At 42.0% G+C, this 17,924-nt stretch overlaps 1 protein-coding gene across 5 annotated transcripts in view; it reads right to left on the reverse strand.

Moving 5' to 3' along the window:
• Nucleotides 1–17,924, reverse strand: part of LOC149310101 (corticotropin-releasing hormone receptor 2-like) — a 172,690-nt gene that overhangs the window by 99,844 nt on the left and 54,922 nt on the right. For 3 of the 5 annotated variants that reach the window (XM_089533699.1, XM_089533698.1, XM_089533696.1), the window contains exons 1-2: nt 12,651–13,036; nt 12,419–12,538 (exon numbers count right to left, since the gene is read on the reverse strand). In XM_089533699.1, the coding sequence (XP_089389825.1) occupies nt 12,419–12,538; nt 12,651–12,759 (229 nt within the window). In that variant the 5' untranslated portion in view covers nt 12,760–13,036. Of the gene's footprint in view, nt 1–12,418; nt 12,539–12,650; nt 13,037–17,924 lie in introns of those variants that run through there. The other 2 variants (XM_089533697.1, XM_089533700.1) reach the window with 1 other exon arrangement.

Here is a 17,924-nt window from a genome sequence, read left to right on the forward strand (position 1 = left end):
GAGGAGGCGAATAGGAGATCTCAGAGAAAAATGGGGTGTTACATGGTTAGGACTGCAATGCCCTACATATACATCCTTTCTTTTCCTCTGTTTGGCAACACATTGCTACTTACAAACATTAAAGCAGATATTGTAAAACCATCCAAAGTGTTCAAGTTGAAATAGAATTAAACCAGCCCTAGAATTAAGAGCCAGTGTGGTGCAGTGGTTTGCGTGTTGGATTAGTACTTTGGGAGAGCATTGTTTGAATCCCCACACAGTCATGGAAACCCATAGAATGGCCTTGGCTAAGTCACACTCTCTCAGCCTCAGAGGAAAGCAAGGGCAAACTCCTTCTGAAGAAATCTGGTGGAGAGAACCCCATGATGTGGTTCTTGGGCTCACCATAAATGACTTAGAAAATGACTTGAAGGCACACAACACATCTTTTGGATTAAGGACAATTTAAAACCTATCTACTGAATAAAAGGCAACAAATAAAATCAATAACTGTAAACAGTCCATTCCTCCCAAGCTTACTGTAATTTTAAAAAAGTCTTCACCTGCTGATGGAGGATTCTCTTTATAGGTTTCAGAAGGAAACTCACTTTTTTGAAAAGGCCTTTATAATTTTTTTTCACCTCCTTTGAAAACTTTGTAATGCCATGGCCATTGCCACATCATGTGGCAGAGAGTTCCATAAGCTTATTGTGCACTGTCTGAAGCCATCATTTCTTTCCCAAATCTAGTTGTACGGTTTGGTAAGGTGAAGGAAAGCTGGATATCTTGGTATTCGTTTTTGTGTAAAAAAATTTAAACCAGAGATAAGGAGTCTTCAGATGATAAGCTAGTTGTGTCTCATTACCGCCATCCCTGGCCTTCTACATAATGGTAATATTGAATGCTCTTTTTATTAAAAGCCTACAAGAAAAGTCAGTTTAAAAATCTATCCACCCAAGAAATAAAACGAAGCACATCAGTATGCAGTATACAAAACGTACTGTCACTAAAACTCATAAAATCCCTTGTTTTAACAGGGAATGCATTAGCTGCTCAGCAGAATCACCATTTATTATTTTCCACAGGCTTGCCCAGTCAAATATATTTCAAAACCAGCAGCCAAAACAGAAGTAGAATTAGAGAAGATTGCACATTTTCCAAAAAGCATTTATACATGTGATGTTTAAAACGGTTTGGACTGTTTGTGTTGGATTATGGTGAGAACACTGCAAACTCACTTTGGCATTCAATCCCACATTGACAATCCTTTTGCAACAAACAGTGCAAGAGAGAAGGTGAAATACATATTTCTGTATCAATCCCTAATCTGGATTTAAGCTTCAATCCAATTGCTACTCCCAATTAAAGTTAAACCCAGGGAATCAATGGAATTTACAAATAGAATCACAGAATCATAGAGTCGGAAGAGGCCACAAGGGCCATCTAGTCCAACCCCATTCTGCCATGCAGGAACTCTCAATCAAAGCATCCCCGGCAGATGACCATCCAGCCTCTGTTTAAAGACCTCCAAGGAAGGAGACTCCACTACACTCTGAGGAAGCATATTCCACAGTCGAACAGTTCTTGCCATCAGATAGTTCTTCCTAATGTTTGGGTGCAATCTCTTTTCTTCTAGCTTGAATCCATTGCTTTGTGTTCTATTCTCTGGAGCAGCAGAAAACAAGCTTGCTCCATCCTCAATGTGACACCCCTTCAAATATTTAAACAGGGCTATTATATCGCCCTTAAGCATCTCTTCTCCAGGCTAAATATACCCAGCTCCCTAAGTCTCTCCTCACAAGGCTGTGGATATAGTATATCTTGATTTCAGTAAGGCCTTTGACAAAGTTCCCCATGACATTCTTGCAAACAAGCTTGTAAAATGTGGGCTAGACAAGGCAACTGTTACATGGATTTGTAATTGGTTGACCGGACGAACCCAAAGGGCGCTCAACAATGGCACCTTTTCATCCTGGAGAGAAGTGACCAGTGGGGTCCCACAGGGGTCTGTCCTGGGCCCAGTGTTATTCAACATCTTTATCAATGACTTGGAGGAAAAAATTGGGGGAATACTTATCAAATTTGCAGATGACACCAAATTAGGAGGAATAGCTAATATCCCAGAGGACAGGATCAAAATTCAAAATGACCTGAATAGACTAGAAAGCTGGGCCACAGCTAACAGAATGAACTTCAACAGGGAGAAATGTAAGGTACTGCACTTAGGGCGAAAAAATGAAATGCACAGATATAGGATGGGGGACACCTGGCTTAAGGAGACAACATGTGAAAAGGATCTAGGAGTCCAAGTAGACCACAAGTTGAACATGAGTCAACAGTGCGATGCGGCAACTAACAAGGCCAATGTGATTTTAGGCTGCATCAATAAAAGTATAGTGTCTAGATCAAGAGAAGTAATAGTGCCACTGTATTCTGCTCTGGTCAGGCCCCACCTGGAATATTGTGTCCAGTTCTGGGCACCACAATTCAAAAAGGACATTGAGAAACTGGAGCGTGTCCAAAGGAGGGCGACTAAAATGGTGAAGGGTCTGGAAACCATGCCCTATGAGGAACGCCTTAGGGAGCTGGGGATGTTTAGCCTGGAGAAAAGAAGGTTAAGAGGTGATATGATAGCCCTATTTAAATATTTGAAGGGATGTCATATTGAGGAGGGAGCAAGCTTGTTTTCTGCTGCTCCAGAGACTAGGACCCGGAGCAATGGATGCAAGCTGCAGGAAAAGAGAGTCCACCTCAACATTAGGAAGAACTTCCTGACAGTAAGGGCTGTTCGACAGTGGAACACACTTCCTAGGAGTGTAGTGGAGTCTCCCTCCTTGGAGGTCTTTAAGCAGAGGCTGGATGGCCATCTGTCGGGGATGCTTTGATCTGGATTTCCTGTATGGCAGGGGGTTGGACTGGATGGCCCTTGCGGTCTCTTCCAACTCTATGATTCTATGATTCTATGATTCTAAGGCATGGTTGTTTCCAGATCTTTCACAATTTTGTTTGCCCTCCTCTGGACACACTCCAGTTTCTCAACATCCTTTTTGAAGGGTTGTGCCCTCATGATAGGTTTGGCTTTGAGTCACCATTACAATTGGGTAATAATTATATTTGATTTGTCTTTTAAATAAGATCTTGAAAAAATCTGGAAATTTCTTTCCACTCTTAAAAAAAAAAATCAGCAGAAAGAACTTGATTTTTTTTTACAAAAATCTACAAATGTGGGCGAACATGAAACTTGCCTATTTGCTTATCCAGGTTTTTAACTCACAATGGTGGCCACCTGGTGAATCTGCCCTGGGTTTCTGTCTAGACCAGTGATGGTGAACCTTTTACAGACTGAGTGCCCAAACTGCAACCCAGATCCCACTTATTTGTTGCAAAGTGCCACACCCCTCTGGCTTTCTAGTAATAAACTCTGGCAAATTCTGTGCTAGAGTGACAGCATGTGTGCCCACAGAAAGGTATCTGAGTGCCGCCTCTGGCACCTGTGCCATAGGTTCGCCATCACTGGTCTAGACTGTAACAGTGTTCTCCAAGGTCCTGAAACTATTTTGATAACAGGATGCAGAACTTTGGACAGCTCCTTCAAAGTCTATAGTCTTGGTGGATTTGATTATTCATGGATCTGATTGATAAGTTCTCTCTAGGAAGTTCTAGGTCCTCCAGCATGACTCTGCCAGAAATTGACCAGAAGGTTCTTCACAATGGAGAACCTAATGATTCCTAAAGAAGACACTTCTCTAGGCATTTGTAGGTCCTCCGGTGCCATTTTATGGCCACCTTCTACTGGATGTTGGCCATAGAGTTGCCCTGGATAACCTAGAGATTTCTAGAGAAGTGTTCTCACAGGGTTTTTTAAAAACATTTTTTAAATTTGCATTTTGTTCACTTTCACAGGGAGTCCTGCACCCCTAATCCCAACAAATGTGGACAGCTCCCTGTATAATAAAATCCAAAGATTTGCTGCACCGGTGATATGCAAGCCTTTGGCTGCTCCATATCAGTCAGCTACAATATGATCCTCTCCATACAGGAAACAGCCTTATCTATTCAATAGATTGAGCAACGTAGGTTGACAATTTTGGCTAATTTGAGGAAGACTTATCCAGAAATTTTTTTTTTTGGGGGGGGGGGAGACCCTGAAGATTCAGACAGCAAAACCATCTGCTTCGTCCATCCCTTATCTCCATGACTTAAGCAGAACAGCCACTGTTACAAGCAACCACACAAGATGCAATCCTACTCAGCAAAGGGCAAAAGCTTTTTTGCAGACAGAGAACTCCAACACATTTCCAATAAGCAGAACCACAATGAGAGAGCAACTCTCCCTGCCTCCCACCTACAGCTCCCAGCTAAACCTTGGCAACAGCCATTCATGATTTTGCAATCTCAAGGCTGGGGAACTGCAAAGCACTCAACAGGGAGCTGTCCTTGAAAACCGTTCAGATGCTTCCGCAATGACAGAAGGTGGTGACCTGTTTCTTGGTGATGGAAAGCAGCATACTATAGGCCACTTCGGCAGCTATGATGACATATCATTGTTTCCTTTTCTTTTTAAAGAAAGAGCTCCTCCGTTGTTGGTGGAGGGCAGCCGTGACTCAAACTGATAATAAGCACCAGCAAGAGCCATGGAACAGGTACCTGCCTTTGCTACTGTAATGCTCTTACTCATGAGGTCTCTGTCCCTAATGCATTTAATATAGGGTGGGTGCTGTATATTTGTATTTTAAAAATGTAACACTTGATGTGCTCTTAAAGAACTTTTAAGTCCATTGGGTTTTAATGTGATAATGGGCTTCACTGTGCTTTAACATGATAGCTGTTGTGTTTTAACTGTGGGGTTGGGTCTCCACTCAGTTGCTCATCCCAAACAGAGTACACTCATAGAATCAAGAAGATTTACATAACTGTTGGCAGACTGTTAAGGAATGTAACTCTTTGCTCATTTCATCTTTGCAGGGAAGAACAAAGGATTTCAAGGATATTCTTCCACCATTTCCAATAGTGATCAGATGTCATCACCACAAAGGAGGACAAGGCACCATAAAAAGTAGGACATTCAAGAAAAAATGTAGGGCATTACCAAATAAAAGCAAGAAACACTAATATAAATGTAAATTCATGCTTCTCAATCATGCTCAAACTGGAGGACATTTTGAAATTCCTACTGGACAGAAGGTTTGAAATGTAGAAAATGCCCTGGTCAACCTGACTCTTGGTTTGGTTCAAGGATCCCCTGGGGATAAGAAATCCATGGATGCTCAAGTTAAAAAAAATATTTGCGGGCCATGGATGATTAAATCCATGGATAAAGGAACTGTGGATATGGAGGGCTGACTGTACAAAAGTTTTTGTCCATTTTGCAAACGGTTGCTCTTTGCTTTGGAGAGAAGTGATGAGGGGGTGATTCTGTCCAGGGACAGGTACTCTTTAACATCTTTATACTGACTTATGTGATGAAATAAAAGGTATGCTTATCAAATTTGCAGATGACACAGTATTGTGGACAGTGAGCAAATACTTCAGAGGATAAGATCAGAATTCAAAATGATCTTAACAGACTGGAGAGCTGGGGTAAAAATAAGAAAATGAATGTTAACAGAGATAAACGTAAGGTACAGTACTACATTTAGATGGGTGCCGCCTGGTTTGAAAGCAGTACGTGAAAGCAATGTGAATTCAGTTCATTCTTTGCTACTATCTCAAGGGAAAAAAGCAAAGGGAACAACTTCTTCATGCAGTATGCAGTTACCTTATGGAACTCACTGCCCCAAGCTGTAGTGATCTCTATTAGTTTAAGTGGTTTTATAATGCAATTCATCCAATTTAAGGAGGAAGAAAACTTAAGGAATGTAAGAAAAGCCTTGTTAGGTCACACCAATGTCCCGCCTGATCCAACATTCAGTTCACACAGTGGCCGATCAATTGCTCATGGGATGTCCACCAGAAAGACATGAATACAACTGCACCCTCCATCTTGTGATAGTTATGATGTTAATAGAATGTCTGTGTTTAGAAGCAGTGTACCACTGTACACCAAGTGCTGAAGACATGATGGAGAAAAGGGCTGCCTACTTCGTCATCTTCCTGTAAGTATCTCCAAAACATTGTTCTAGAGCAAGAATGGAAAACGTGTGGCTTTCCAGATGATGTTAGACTGCCATCAACTCCCATCAACCCTGGCCAGCATAGTCAATTGTAAGGGATGATGGGAACCAAAATCTACCCTTCTTTGGTCCAGTGTCCCAACTAGAAACAGTTGTGACTATTTACAAAATTGAATAAAAATTGAATTTATATATATATATACACACATACACAAGGAAGAAAATGAAAGTGGATGCTGGATTCCCTGGGCCCTTGCTCTGATTTAGCAAAGCAGTCTTCTCCTGCTTGATCATTTTCAAACGTGTAAGTAATCCATTTATGAGGCACCACATAGGTTTTGTTTTGTTATAAAAATGCCTTCCCATTTGGCTTATTTTATTTTTGTGCTCTGGTTTTATTATTTCAGTTTTATTGCATTTTCAGCACCCTTACAATAATGTTTCCTCTCTGTTGTCCTCTCCCTTTCTGCTTTCTTTAGGTTTAATCACAACTAAGGCATTTTATGAAAGATACCACATCCCTTACCATACACATACACATGCCAAGTGGCCTGCTTCAGAAAACACAACACACACACAAGAATATGCAACATTGAAAGAACAAGCACTGAGCTCAACTGTGGCTTCCGCCATTCCTCCTTCTCCATTCCTTTTCCAGCATTAACTATAAGGCATTCAGAAGCATCTGCTTCATGATTTAAACCAAGGGTGAGTAATGTTGGCACTACAGATGTCACTGGACTGCAAATCCCGTCATCCTTAACAATTAAGTATGCTGGCTAGGGCTCTTGGGAATTGCAGCCCAACAACATCTGGAGGGCCACAGCTGCACACCCCTGGTTTAAAAACTAGCCATAATTTGTGACTACATCTCAATTAGGTAAACCTGGATTAGTTTAACTGTTAAATTGCAATAAGGCAATACCAACTTCTGATTTCAGATCCTGGCTCCTTTCAAGAACATAGTTTTCAAACTCTGGGTTAGGGCTACTGGGAGATGTATGAAAACATGGGTTGTGTCACAAGCTGCCTACCTGGTCCAATATTAGCAGGTTAATAGTTCTATTGTTCACCATGGCTCTAGAAAACCTGGGCAGTAGCACCAGCTAATAATGAAACTCAAAGGAGAATCACTGGGGAGAATCCACTCTTGGTTTTAAATTGAAATTTAAAGGAACTGTCTAAGTCAGTGCTTTGGACATCTCCTTCCAAATTGGGAGTAAGATTCAGAATGGATTTATTATCCCTCTGACATGGAAGTCACCACTTAGCTCTGTCAAAATCATTGCAACTGACCACAAAGTGTAATGTAGCGTGATGTACTGGTTTGAGCACTGGACTGGAGAACAGAGTTTAAATCCCTGCATGGACATAGAAAGCTATTAGGTGACCTTGGGCCGGTCACACACTCTCAGCCTCCGAGGAAGACAAAGGTATACCACCTCTGAACAAATCTTGCCAAGAAAACCCTATCTTCGGGGCACCATAAGTCAGAAATTGCTTGAAGGCACACAACAGCAACAAGAACATGACAACATGGTTTGAGTGTTAGACTACATTGGGAGACCAGGGTTTGAATTCCTGCTTGGCCATGGAAACTCAGTGAGTGACCTCAGTGGGCAAGCCACACTCAGCCTCAGAAAAAGGCAAATGCAAATCCCCTCTGAACAAATGATAGGGTTGCCATAAGTCAGAAATTACTTGAAGGCACACAACAACATAAATACATTTAGAAGAAGAGAAAGAATAGGAAAGGGGAATTAGTGATTTCAGGCACTCCGATACAGCTTTAGTTTTAATGAACTTTTTCAGTAACTCTTGAAACCTAGATCATAAGTTGTAAATATGAAAAACTTAATAAAATATAATTAAAAAAACCCTAGATCATAAGGGATAATGAAATATCGATTACAAAATAGAATGCTTTTTCTATACTGCACCTTGTGGATTTTGAATTTGAATGGACATTCTTGCACACCAATGGCACATATAAGTCTGTCCCTGCCTTTCCACTCCACCAAATGCATCTGAGGAAGTAGACTGAAGTCTATGAAAGCTCATGCTGCCAACTTCTTTCTTTCAGTTAGTCTTAAAGGTGCTACAAGATCTCTCTACATCAGTGGTTCCCAACCTGTGGGTCGGGACCCCTTTGAGGGTTGAATGACCCTTTCATGGGGGTCGCCTAAGGCCATTGGAAAACACCTATTTAATTACAGTTATGAAGTAGCAATGAAAATAATTTCATGGGTTTGGGTCACCACAACATGAAGAACTGTATTAAAGGGTCGTGACATTAGGAAGGTTGGGAACCACTGCTCTACATACTTGCCACAATAGTTTTGCTTTCATCTGATCCAAACATAGCTGTATAACAGCATAAAAACCAACTGTACACTCACATTGCAAAGTGGTCAGGCTGAGGGCAAGGATGAGCCACTGCTTGTCCAAGCCACCTAGTGTGAATTCCCAACAGGAGTTAGATTTGAACAGGGACCCACTCACACCTAACAGTTTATAGCAATATGATTCCATTGTAGTGGCCATGCCTACATCCTATGTAATCCTGGTGAGGTACTAGAGCTCTCTAGCTAAGAATTGTTAATACTCCTCCCTAATCTGAGCCAGTGAGATGTCATGGTTTGAGCACTGGACTATGACTCTGGAGACAAGGGTTTGAATCCCTGCTTGGCCATAGAAACCCACTGGGTGACCTTAGGCAAGCCACACTCTCTCAGCCTCAGAGGGAAGCACAAAACCCCTCTAAAAAAATCTTGCCAAGAAAACTCTCTGATAATTTTGCCTTATCATCACCAAAAGTCAGAAAAGGCACACAATAACAAAAATTGTGCAACTAGGATTCTCTCCAGGGATGTAGCCGGGGGGTGCTGGTCCGTGGGGTCCGAACCCCCCCCCTTCCATTAGATACAATGAATGGTGTGCACCGCCATGCCCAAGCTCCACTATAATGGTGGCACTTAGTCTAGACCCCCCCCCCCTTCCCAAAATCCTGGCTATGTCCCTGTTCCCTCGGATGAAACCACACACTTAAAAGTGGAATTACAGTGCTTTAACTGGATAGTATGGAATGACCCCAGGGTGTCCTCTTGGTTTTTTGCTCTCCCTCTTAGCCCTTTTGCTCTATCAGCTACCAAAGTGAGCATTCAAAACAAAGACGGGAATCATACTCTGGAAGTTGCTGGACTGCATTTCCCAACATCCCTCCCCACTGGCGATAATGAAAAGGGCTGCAGGGAGTTGCAGTCCAACAATATCTGGGAGGCAGCATGAGTCCCACCCCAACTTTGCAACAAGGTGATAGGTTGCACAATTACACAACTTTGGTGGATCTCCTGGGACCAAGAAAAAAGAATTATCCAACTTTTCAGATGATCTCCTAACCAGATTTGTCAGTTTGTGTGTATGCACATTAATACACTCTTTTGGCACAGAAACATCCCTCAAAGTAGGCTGGCATTTCAGAACATTCTGAACTAGTCTATGCCAGCGGCACTGTGGACTCCGATGTTCAATGCAGTGTGACTCTGCTCTGGGCTTTAGTTTGGCATTTAAACAAACAACCCAAGAAGCTGAACATACTTTGGAGAGAAGATTTAGCAGCATGGATAACTCCTTTAAACTTTGGAGTAAAACACAGAGGAGATTCACTGTGCCACTAATATGGATGCCATATTGTTATGCTGTTAAGGTCTTTCCACTTGCCTCTCAATGAGAAACGTGACACACCCTTCAAATGACGCAACTCCAGATTATTTGGTGCTAAATTTGCACATGGTTATTTTGCCAAAAAAATGCACTTTTTATGCAGAAAATATTACTGCATAGAAATACTATTATCTAAGGAGGATTTGCTGTCACTTGCGCAAAAAACTCTTTTTCCTGTGCAAAACAACTTGGTGTTGATTTTGCACCCAGCAAATCTCAAATTGTGAACAGACTCCAAAAACACCATGGTCTTCAAAAACTGTTTCAGAGTGGAAAGAAAATTGTTACAATTACTTGTTTGTTCCTTTAAAAGAAACTGAGTGAAGAATTATGTCTGTTATGTCTTAGTGAAGAATTATGTCTATTATTCCCTGCCTGTGAAGTTGGTCAACCTGAGAGACAGACTTCCATCCTATTGCTAATCCAACTGGAATAGATCCATTGAATGAACTGGTTTTACAGAAATGTTTCATTCAGTCATTGATGAAATCGGTCTATTCTAGGGATGATTACCAGTAGGATGCAGGCCAGAGTGACTAGTTTATGGTCATTCAGTAAATCTGATGACTTTCTGGGTTGAGTTCCTGAATTGCCCAAGTTCCTGTCTCTTAAGCAGGGGCATCCATGGCTCTCCATATCTGTCTGTTCTTGCCCAACTTCCCTACTATATCAAGAAGCATAAGCAAAAGGGAATATCAAAAATGCAGTGAATGCCGACCTTCAGAAGTGAAGACTAGGCGAATGTCACACATGTCCAAAATTAGAGCGTTGTTCCCCTATTTTCCAGACACTCACATCTGAATTTTCTGCATTTAGGTAATGGTGTCAGCATTCATTGCCACATTCCTGAGCTTTCAAGCATTGCCAAATTAATCTCTGACAGCCAAAATTAATATAGAATAGTTTTCCCCAAATGCTGAAGACTGACTGACAAGCATCTAGAAAGCTGAATATTCAGTTATGTGTATTCTGAAATGTTTTAATTCTGAGATATATGTAGAAATGGGGGATTTTTAAAAATCTAATCATCAAAATCTGATGAAGGACAGCTACACTCCATCACAGAACAGATAAAGCCGCACATGGGTTAGTATACTAAATTGTTAAATAAAGACATAATTAATTAATTATCAAACAATTCCCCACTGAGTCGCATAATAATGATAATAATAATGATGATGGTTATGTCTTTTATGTGCCTCAAGGCAGGGTACAACATAAATTAAAACACACAAAACAATTCAAACACATTAAGGTAAAACACACAAATATAGAAGACATTAAAATCATCCAACATGACATTAAAAATATACCATTTTAAAATTCATAAAAGTGGACTGGGTAGACTACTGGAAGAAATATATCTTTAATGCTGTTTTAAATTCAGACAGCATGTTTAGCTGTCAAATCTCTCCTGGCAGGTCATTCCACAGTGTACGGGCGGCTGATAGAAATGTCCGCTGGGTGACAGTTTCCATTCTAGTTCTGGCTGACTGAAATCAATGTTCCCCAGAGGACCTGAGTATAGTATAGTATAGTATAGTATAGTATAGTATCATATTGTATAGGAGGAGGTGATTCCATAGGTAACCTGGACCCAAACCATGTCGAGCTTTAAAGGTAATAATGAATGTTTTGTACTAAGTAGCAGTCCCAATTTGGGATTGAAAAGTGTTATTTCTACTACTGGCCAGGATTGTGTATCAATACTTGCACAAGGATTATATCAATACTTTGGCCACATCATGAGAAGACATGCCTCATTTGAAAATACAATAACGCTAGAAAAGGTGGAGGGAAGGGGAAAGATAGGAAGACCACACTTGGACTCCATTAAGGAGATCACAGGTATGAATCTGCAAGAACTGAAAAAAGGAGTGGAAGATAGGGAGTCTTGCAGATGTCTGATCCACTGAGTTGCCATGAGTCGAGATTGACTTGAGAGTGGTTAACAACAAATTTGCACAAGCAGAAGTATCTATCTTGCATTTGCTAACATTTAGCTAATATATATACACACACACATACTCACGAGGTTTCCCGTTAAAAAAAAAAAGACCTCTGTTGCATTTCAGAGTAAGAAATTAATTATAGCATGCACTTTTGCAGCTTGTAGCCTGTGTTCCATGAAAGCCCATGCAATGGCATATTTGATAGCCTTTAAGATGCCACAGGATTCTTTGCTCTTGTTGCAGAAACCGCCTAAGACGGAAACTAAGCCTGTCCGGATTCCACATTGTTCACCGGCATGCATTTTTCAACTCAGTGCTTCAAAAGGTCCCAGCTTTCATTCTCCCTTGAGACAAAACAGAGCTAAGTTAACGAACCCAGAGGAGTAAGCCAAACTCTCCAAAGACAAAATCGTCCTAAGTCAATGAACCCAGAGCATGACCGGTCACTGAAGGAAGGATTTCTATGCCTCTCTTTGGGAGCACAATGAGTCCATTCCCACACAAAAACCACTCTGAGGGAAAGATGTTTGCATACTTCTTCTGACTGAGGCTGCCCTGTCAAGAACTCAGAACAGAATTGGGGATAAAACCTCCAAGGAAGGAAAGGAAAGGAAAGGAAAGGAAAGGAAAGGAGAGTTGCTTTGCACTTACGAGTGGTGTTGTATTTGACTCCATTGATGAACTCCGGACAAGGTCTCTCCACCAATTCTCCGGCGCTTGTCTTGGGCCAGCAGGTCCCAATCTGATCTGTGGTGGCATTGCAGTAAGGACCTTCAATTTTTTAAATGTAAAAAAAAAGAGACAAAAGAAGAGGAGTGACTCAGAAGGCACAGCAAAACAAGTGTTGACCCCAAAGGCAATCCCAACCCTCTTTCCTCCCTACCGTCAAATCCATCCTGCAACATATCCAAAAGGCTGCAGTTAGCATCCAATTCTTCAATGAAGTATTGGAGAATGATGGTCTCATTCATGGCTGTCTGGCCCTGGAGCATGCAGAACTGGAACGGAAAGGCTGGACAAGTGTGTCTACTTTTCCAGGTCCCTTTCTTTGTTCCTCCCTGCCTTTTCTTTGCAAATTAAGCTGTAGCAACCTCTGCCAGCTGATATGAATACATCCCTCTCTCTCGCTTTCTCTCTCTGCTTCAGTGTCTTGGAGGGTGGGCGGGCTGAGAGAGTGAAGCCCTCTAAGTGCTCCTGCTTTAAACAGCAGCTCAGGAGCCAATAAAATGACAGCTGGTTTCCAAAGAAGGGGCTATCCGTCCTGGTCGGTGCCTTTTCCTTTCCTCTCTTCTCAGCTGACACTTGGGAGCTGTCTATTCTCTGGCTTCTGCTATTGAGAGAGTAGAGGGAGAGTGTGTGAGTGTAAGCTTTGTGTGCATGCAGTTTTGTCATCTGCTGTGATTGCCTTGATTATCTTTGAAGCAATAAACATGGAATGCAAATAAAATAAAATAAAATAAAATCCACAGCAGTTTGGCGTGTGATTCTGAAAAGGGTCACGAGATGACAGGGTTTGTTCATTTTCTTTCTTCTTCCAGGACTGAGCCAGCTCCGCCTGGTCCAGGTTTGCAGGGGGCTTGTTCACTTTCTCAAAGCACTGGACCAAGGAGTCCTGACTCAGGGGGCAGGATCACCATGGCAAAGGGAAAGAAAGGAGTTTTTGCACATGTTCAGGGGATGCACTGCTTTCCAGGGAGCTTCTGAGCACAGGAAGTCCCATTAAATACAAGATATGATTCAGCTTCTCTGGGGAAAAAATATCTTTTTAGCCCAATGCATGGGATGAAGGGGGGAAGGTGTTAACCAGTCGTGGTCGGCCCAGAATAAATAATCTCTCATTGAAATTGCAGACTTCTTAGGGTGGTCTTTGATTTTGTCTGCACTAGCCTTATTCCAGCAAATATTTACCACGGCATGGGATGCATCTTCACTGTAGAAATAAGGCAGTTTGGCACCACTTTAAATGATGTAGCACTCTCCTTTGGAATCCTTGGATTTATAGTTTTACAAGGTCTTAAACCTTCTCTGCCAAAGCGTGCCTGTGCCTCGCCAAACTACACATCCCAGGAGTCTGTAGGAGGAACCATCAGAGTTAAAGGGATGTCAAACTACATTATTTCTACAGTTATGTATACACCCCAAATCCCACTGAAATCCAAACGATGAGTTAAACCATGGCTGTCTTCAGGCACAACTTTCAAAAACACAAGGACCCACTTCACGTTTCTGTGCAAACTGATGGACAAGCAACATAAGCCTAGAAAGATTCAGAAGAGAGGACTGAAAAGCTTTGCCCTTCCCAGCTGATTCTTCTCTGAAAATGTCTCTTTCACCTTATTTCTCTCTCATATTTTTAACTTATAGACTGAATTCTGGAACTCGAAGCCCAGCAGAGGGAGAATCAGCTAACCGGGAGAGAAGCCACTGGAAGTAGCATCAGCAGGCATAGGATGATGGTATGGAAGACTATGAAAAGAGGTGGGTAAACATCTGGACTTCCAGATGTGGGTGTACTGCAACTCCCATCAGGCTTATCCAACCAGGGATCAAATTAAATGTAAAGTTTGACCCCCAGCTGGCTGGGTACTCCTCCGATTAACCCATTTTCACTCCCACAATGGGAGTTGTCAAATATGTTTGCTTGCCTTGGCACTTTGGCTTGCCAGTTAAATCCGGATTTACTTCCCAATGACCCATCACAAAACAAAGCAAGGCAAATGAAAGATGCATAGTTGAGAAAAACCATGTGCTGTGACAAACAGACATAGGACCCTAAAATCATAGAGCTGGGCCATCCAGCAGGAACACACAATCCAAACACTCCCTGACAGATGGCCATCCAGCTTCTGCTGAAAACTCTCCTAAGCAGGAGACTCCATCACCCTACGAGGCAATATATTCCACTATGAAACAGCTCTCGCTGCCAGGAGGTTCTTCCTAATGTTTAGGTGGAATCTTTTTTCATATAGCTTGAATACACCACTCCGTGTCTTAGCCTCCAGCGCAGCAGAAAACAAGCTAGCTCCATCCTCAACATGACACCCCTTCAAATATTTGAACATGGCTTCATGTCACTTCTTAACCTTCTCTTCTCCAGGCTAAACATACCCAAGTTCTCTAAGCCACTCCTCATCTGGCATGGTTTATTCCATCGCATTAGGAACCACTTCTTTTCAACATGTGCTACATGGCTGTGGGTCAGACTAGATCTCTCCTGGAGGAATTCCAAAATATCCTCCATTTCCAACATGACTAAGAAGCACAATTTTATATTTCTATGCATGTTTTTAACTTTTATGTTGCAATGTCCTGCATGTTGCTTGAAATCTCCTGCCTTGTGCAGGGGCTTGTCCTCCTTTGCAGTTACGATACATCTGGTCTCCCTGATCTAGTCTGATCAACAGCCAAGTATGAGAGATGATGTGAACTATAGTTTGTGCCCCATTGGGCAACTCTATCATTGCTGCCAACACAGAAAACAGAGGAGCAGGCTCTGTGGAAAGCATTGTGGGTTGCACCCAGCAAGTCAGCCCAAATGTTTGCCTCTGTGGGCAAGGTGCTGTGGCTCCAAGGACCCCTTTAAGGAACCAAGTAGGGGGGAAATGCAATTTATATATTCTATAGTGGGAAGTTCTGTGTGCCTTGTATTCTTCAGTTCAAGCCACAGGCCTCATTAAGCATTGTCAGCGACAGAGAAAAAGCAAGCCAGTAAAACTAGCAGTGGGGCTGACATTCCCCCCCCCCCCCAAGAGTTGATATCACATTCATGGGTTCCTAAGCAACAGTGTCCTGCCCTTCCAATTACAAAGCGTAGAAGTGCAAGCCTTGTACCTTTTATCACATAGGAATCCCATAATGTCGCCCATCGTGCTTGTGTACCGCTCTATGCTGTGCAAGCTCAATTATCTAATGGCCTGAATAATAAGAACATTTGGGGAGAAACTGGCTGCCTGATTCGGGGTTGATAGCCGTGTTGCCTCTAGGTCATGTTAATATATGAGACAGACCACACTGAAAGGTATCATCAGGTAGTTCTTTCCCTCTAGCTGGGTAACAAAACTTTTGGAGCAAAATGATTCATTGTTTAGGTAACTGGACATTGACTCTTCCATGCATGGAGCTTAGAAAAGTCACTTTTGGAGATGATGCCTCCTGAGAAAATCTTCACTCAGCATGGGTGGGGACCAGAGGATTTGGGGATAATAACCCAGAGGATTAACTTTCCCAAGCTCTACTTCAGTAATAGTTTAAGGCAAATATTCAGTGTAACTTATGTATTCCAACTATTTGGAAGGGGCAGTCCCAATTAATTCTCTATCATCAGACTATCAGATGTTTTTAAAAAGTCCCGGGCTGCTTCTGCACTACAGAAATAATCCAGTTTGACAGCACTTTAACAGCTATGGCTCAGTGCTATAGAATTCTGAGAACAGTAGTTTATTGTGGCATCAGAGTTCTCTGACAGAGGAGGATAGATGTCTCATAAAACTATAGTTTCCAAAATTCCATAACATTGAGCCATGGCAATAGAAGTGGTGCTAAACTGGATTATTTCTGCAGTGCAGATACCATCCACATTTCTCTCTCTTCTTCCCACTTTCCATGTTCTTAGCTTTTAAATTTTTTTGCAAAATTTCAGAGTGCAAAAGTAGCTTGCACTCCATCAGTGGTGATGGTGGTGGGGAGGATGGAGAAGATATGGCAAAATCTTGCCCTTCACAAGAGGCTCAGGCAAAAACAAACTGCTCCAGCCACTCCTAGCTTGCGTATTTTTCCTCAATACTAACATTTGCTATCTTAACTACACTGTGATGTTGTTTGGCCACACATGCCCCAGGTTTGATATGTAAAACTGTGGGTCATCCAGATGCAAGTCCTCACTGATGAAACTTACAGACAACCTTAGGGCTACTCACTCCTTTCCAGCCTGAGCCACCTCACAGGGTTGTTGGAGAGGAAGAAAGCTCATTTTATGATGAAGGGTCCAACGCTGAACCAAACTGTCCAAAGTTGGGCCCAGAGCTTAGAAAGATTCCTTTTTGACCACGCTTTCCAGAATCCTCCACACCAGCATGGGGATTCTGGGAGCTGTTGACCAAAAACTATAAAGCATTGGTTAAGGAAGGCCACAAGCCCTGTTCCCAAACCCTCAATGGTTACATGTGAAGATGCATCTCATTTCACATTTTGTGGAAAGGCCAAGCACTGCATTTTAAAAACGTCACAATTGCTTAAATCACACAGCAGCTAATGGGGGGGGGGGGGGGGGATGACATTGGAATAATGTGAAGTTTAATAAATCTGATTTTTGCACTTTCCTTCTTAGCACTTTTTAATGGGCAATCTACAAAAATTGACAATGTTGTGCCCATATATTATCTTGGCAGGACTTCCTTATAGCTTCCTGGCACTACTTCATCATTCCCCACACCCTTTTCTTGTGTAATAAGATTCACTTGCACGGGTTTTATAGGATTGGAGAATGGCAAAATGCATTCATGCCCTAGATAAAATACAGTCATGGAGTTGTTGGGAAATAACTTTTTATTTGGCCTATTAGAAATTCTTGTTTTGCTGGCAGTAAATATCCTTTTCATTTTTGTTTTGTTTTGCAGCTTAAGGATTAATCACCACAAATCTGCATATTGACAGGTTTTATTTTTTAATCAACCCATACTGTTGTCATATTTCATTTCTTAATAAGAAACTGTTTGTGCTGCAGTTGCCAGTGGAAAAAGGGAAAGGCTTAGCTCACCAAGTGAGAGAGCGGAGTAAGTCAGCGACAGCTGAGAACACAAGAGACTAAATCCAAATGCTAGAGTAAATCCATTCAATTAGTGGGATTTATACACCCTAAAGGCAGTAGAGCTTGTCTACTGCAGGATCAGCCCTGGTTAATACTTGGATGGGAGACCACCAATGAATACCAGGTGCTGTAGGCTATATTTCGGAGGAAGGAATGGGCAAAACCACCTCCGAGGATTTCTTGTCTAAGAAAACCCTATCACGGGATTGCCACAAGTTGATGTGAAAGCACATACAACACACAAATATAAGTGTTAGTTTACCATTCAGCTATTGTCTGAGCAGGTCAACTCTAGTAGGGCTGAGAACGGGATTTGGAATTATGTGCCCATGACTACAAGTGGACCTTGGA

The sequence above is a fragment of the Sceloporus occidentalis genome, unplaced genomic scaffold (genome assembly GCF_023333645.1).
Source record: "Sceloporus occidentalis isolate IW3139 unplaced genomic scaffold, rSceOcc1.0.p SCAF_7, whole genome shotgun sequence".
Classification (NCBI taxonomy): domain Eukaryota; kingdom Metazoa; phylum Chordata; class Lepidosauria; order Squamata; family Phrynosomatidae; genus Sceloporus; species Sceloporus occidentalis.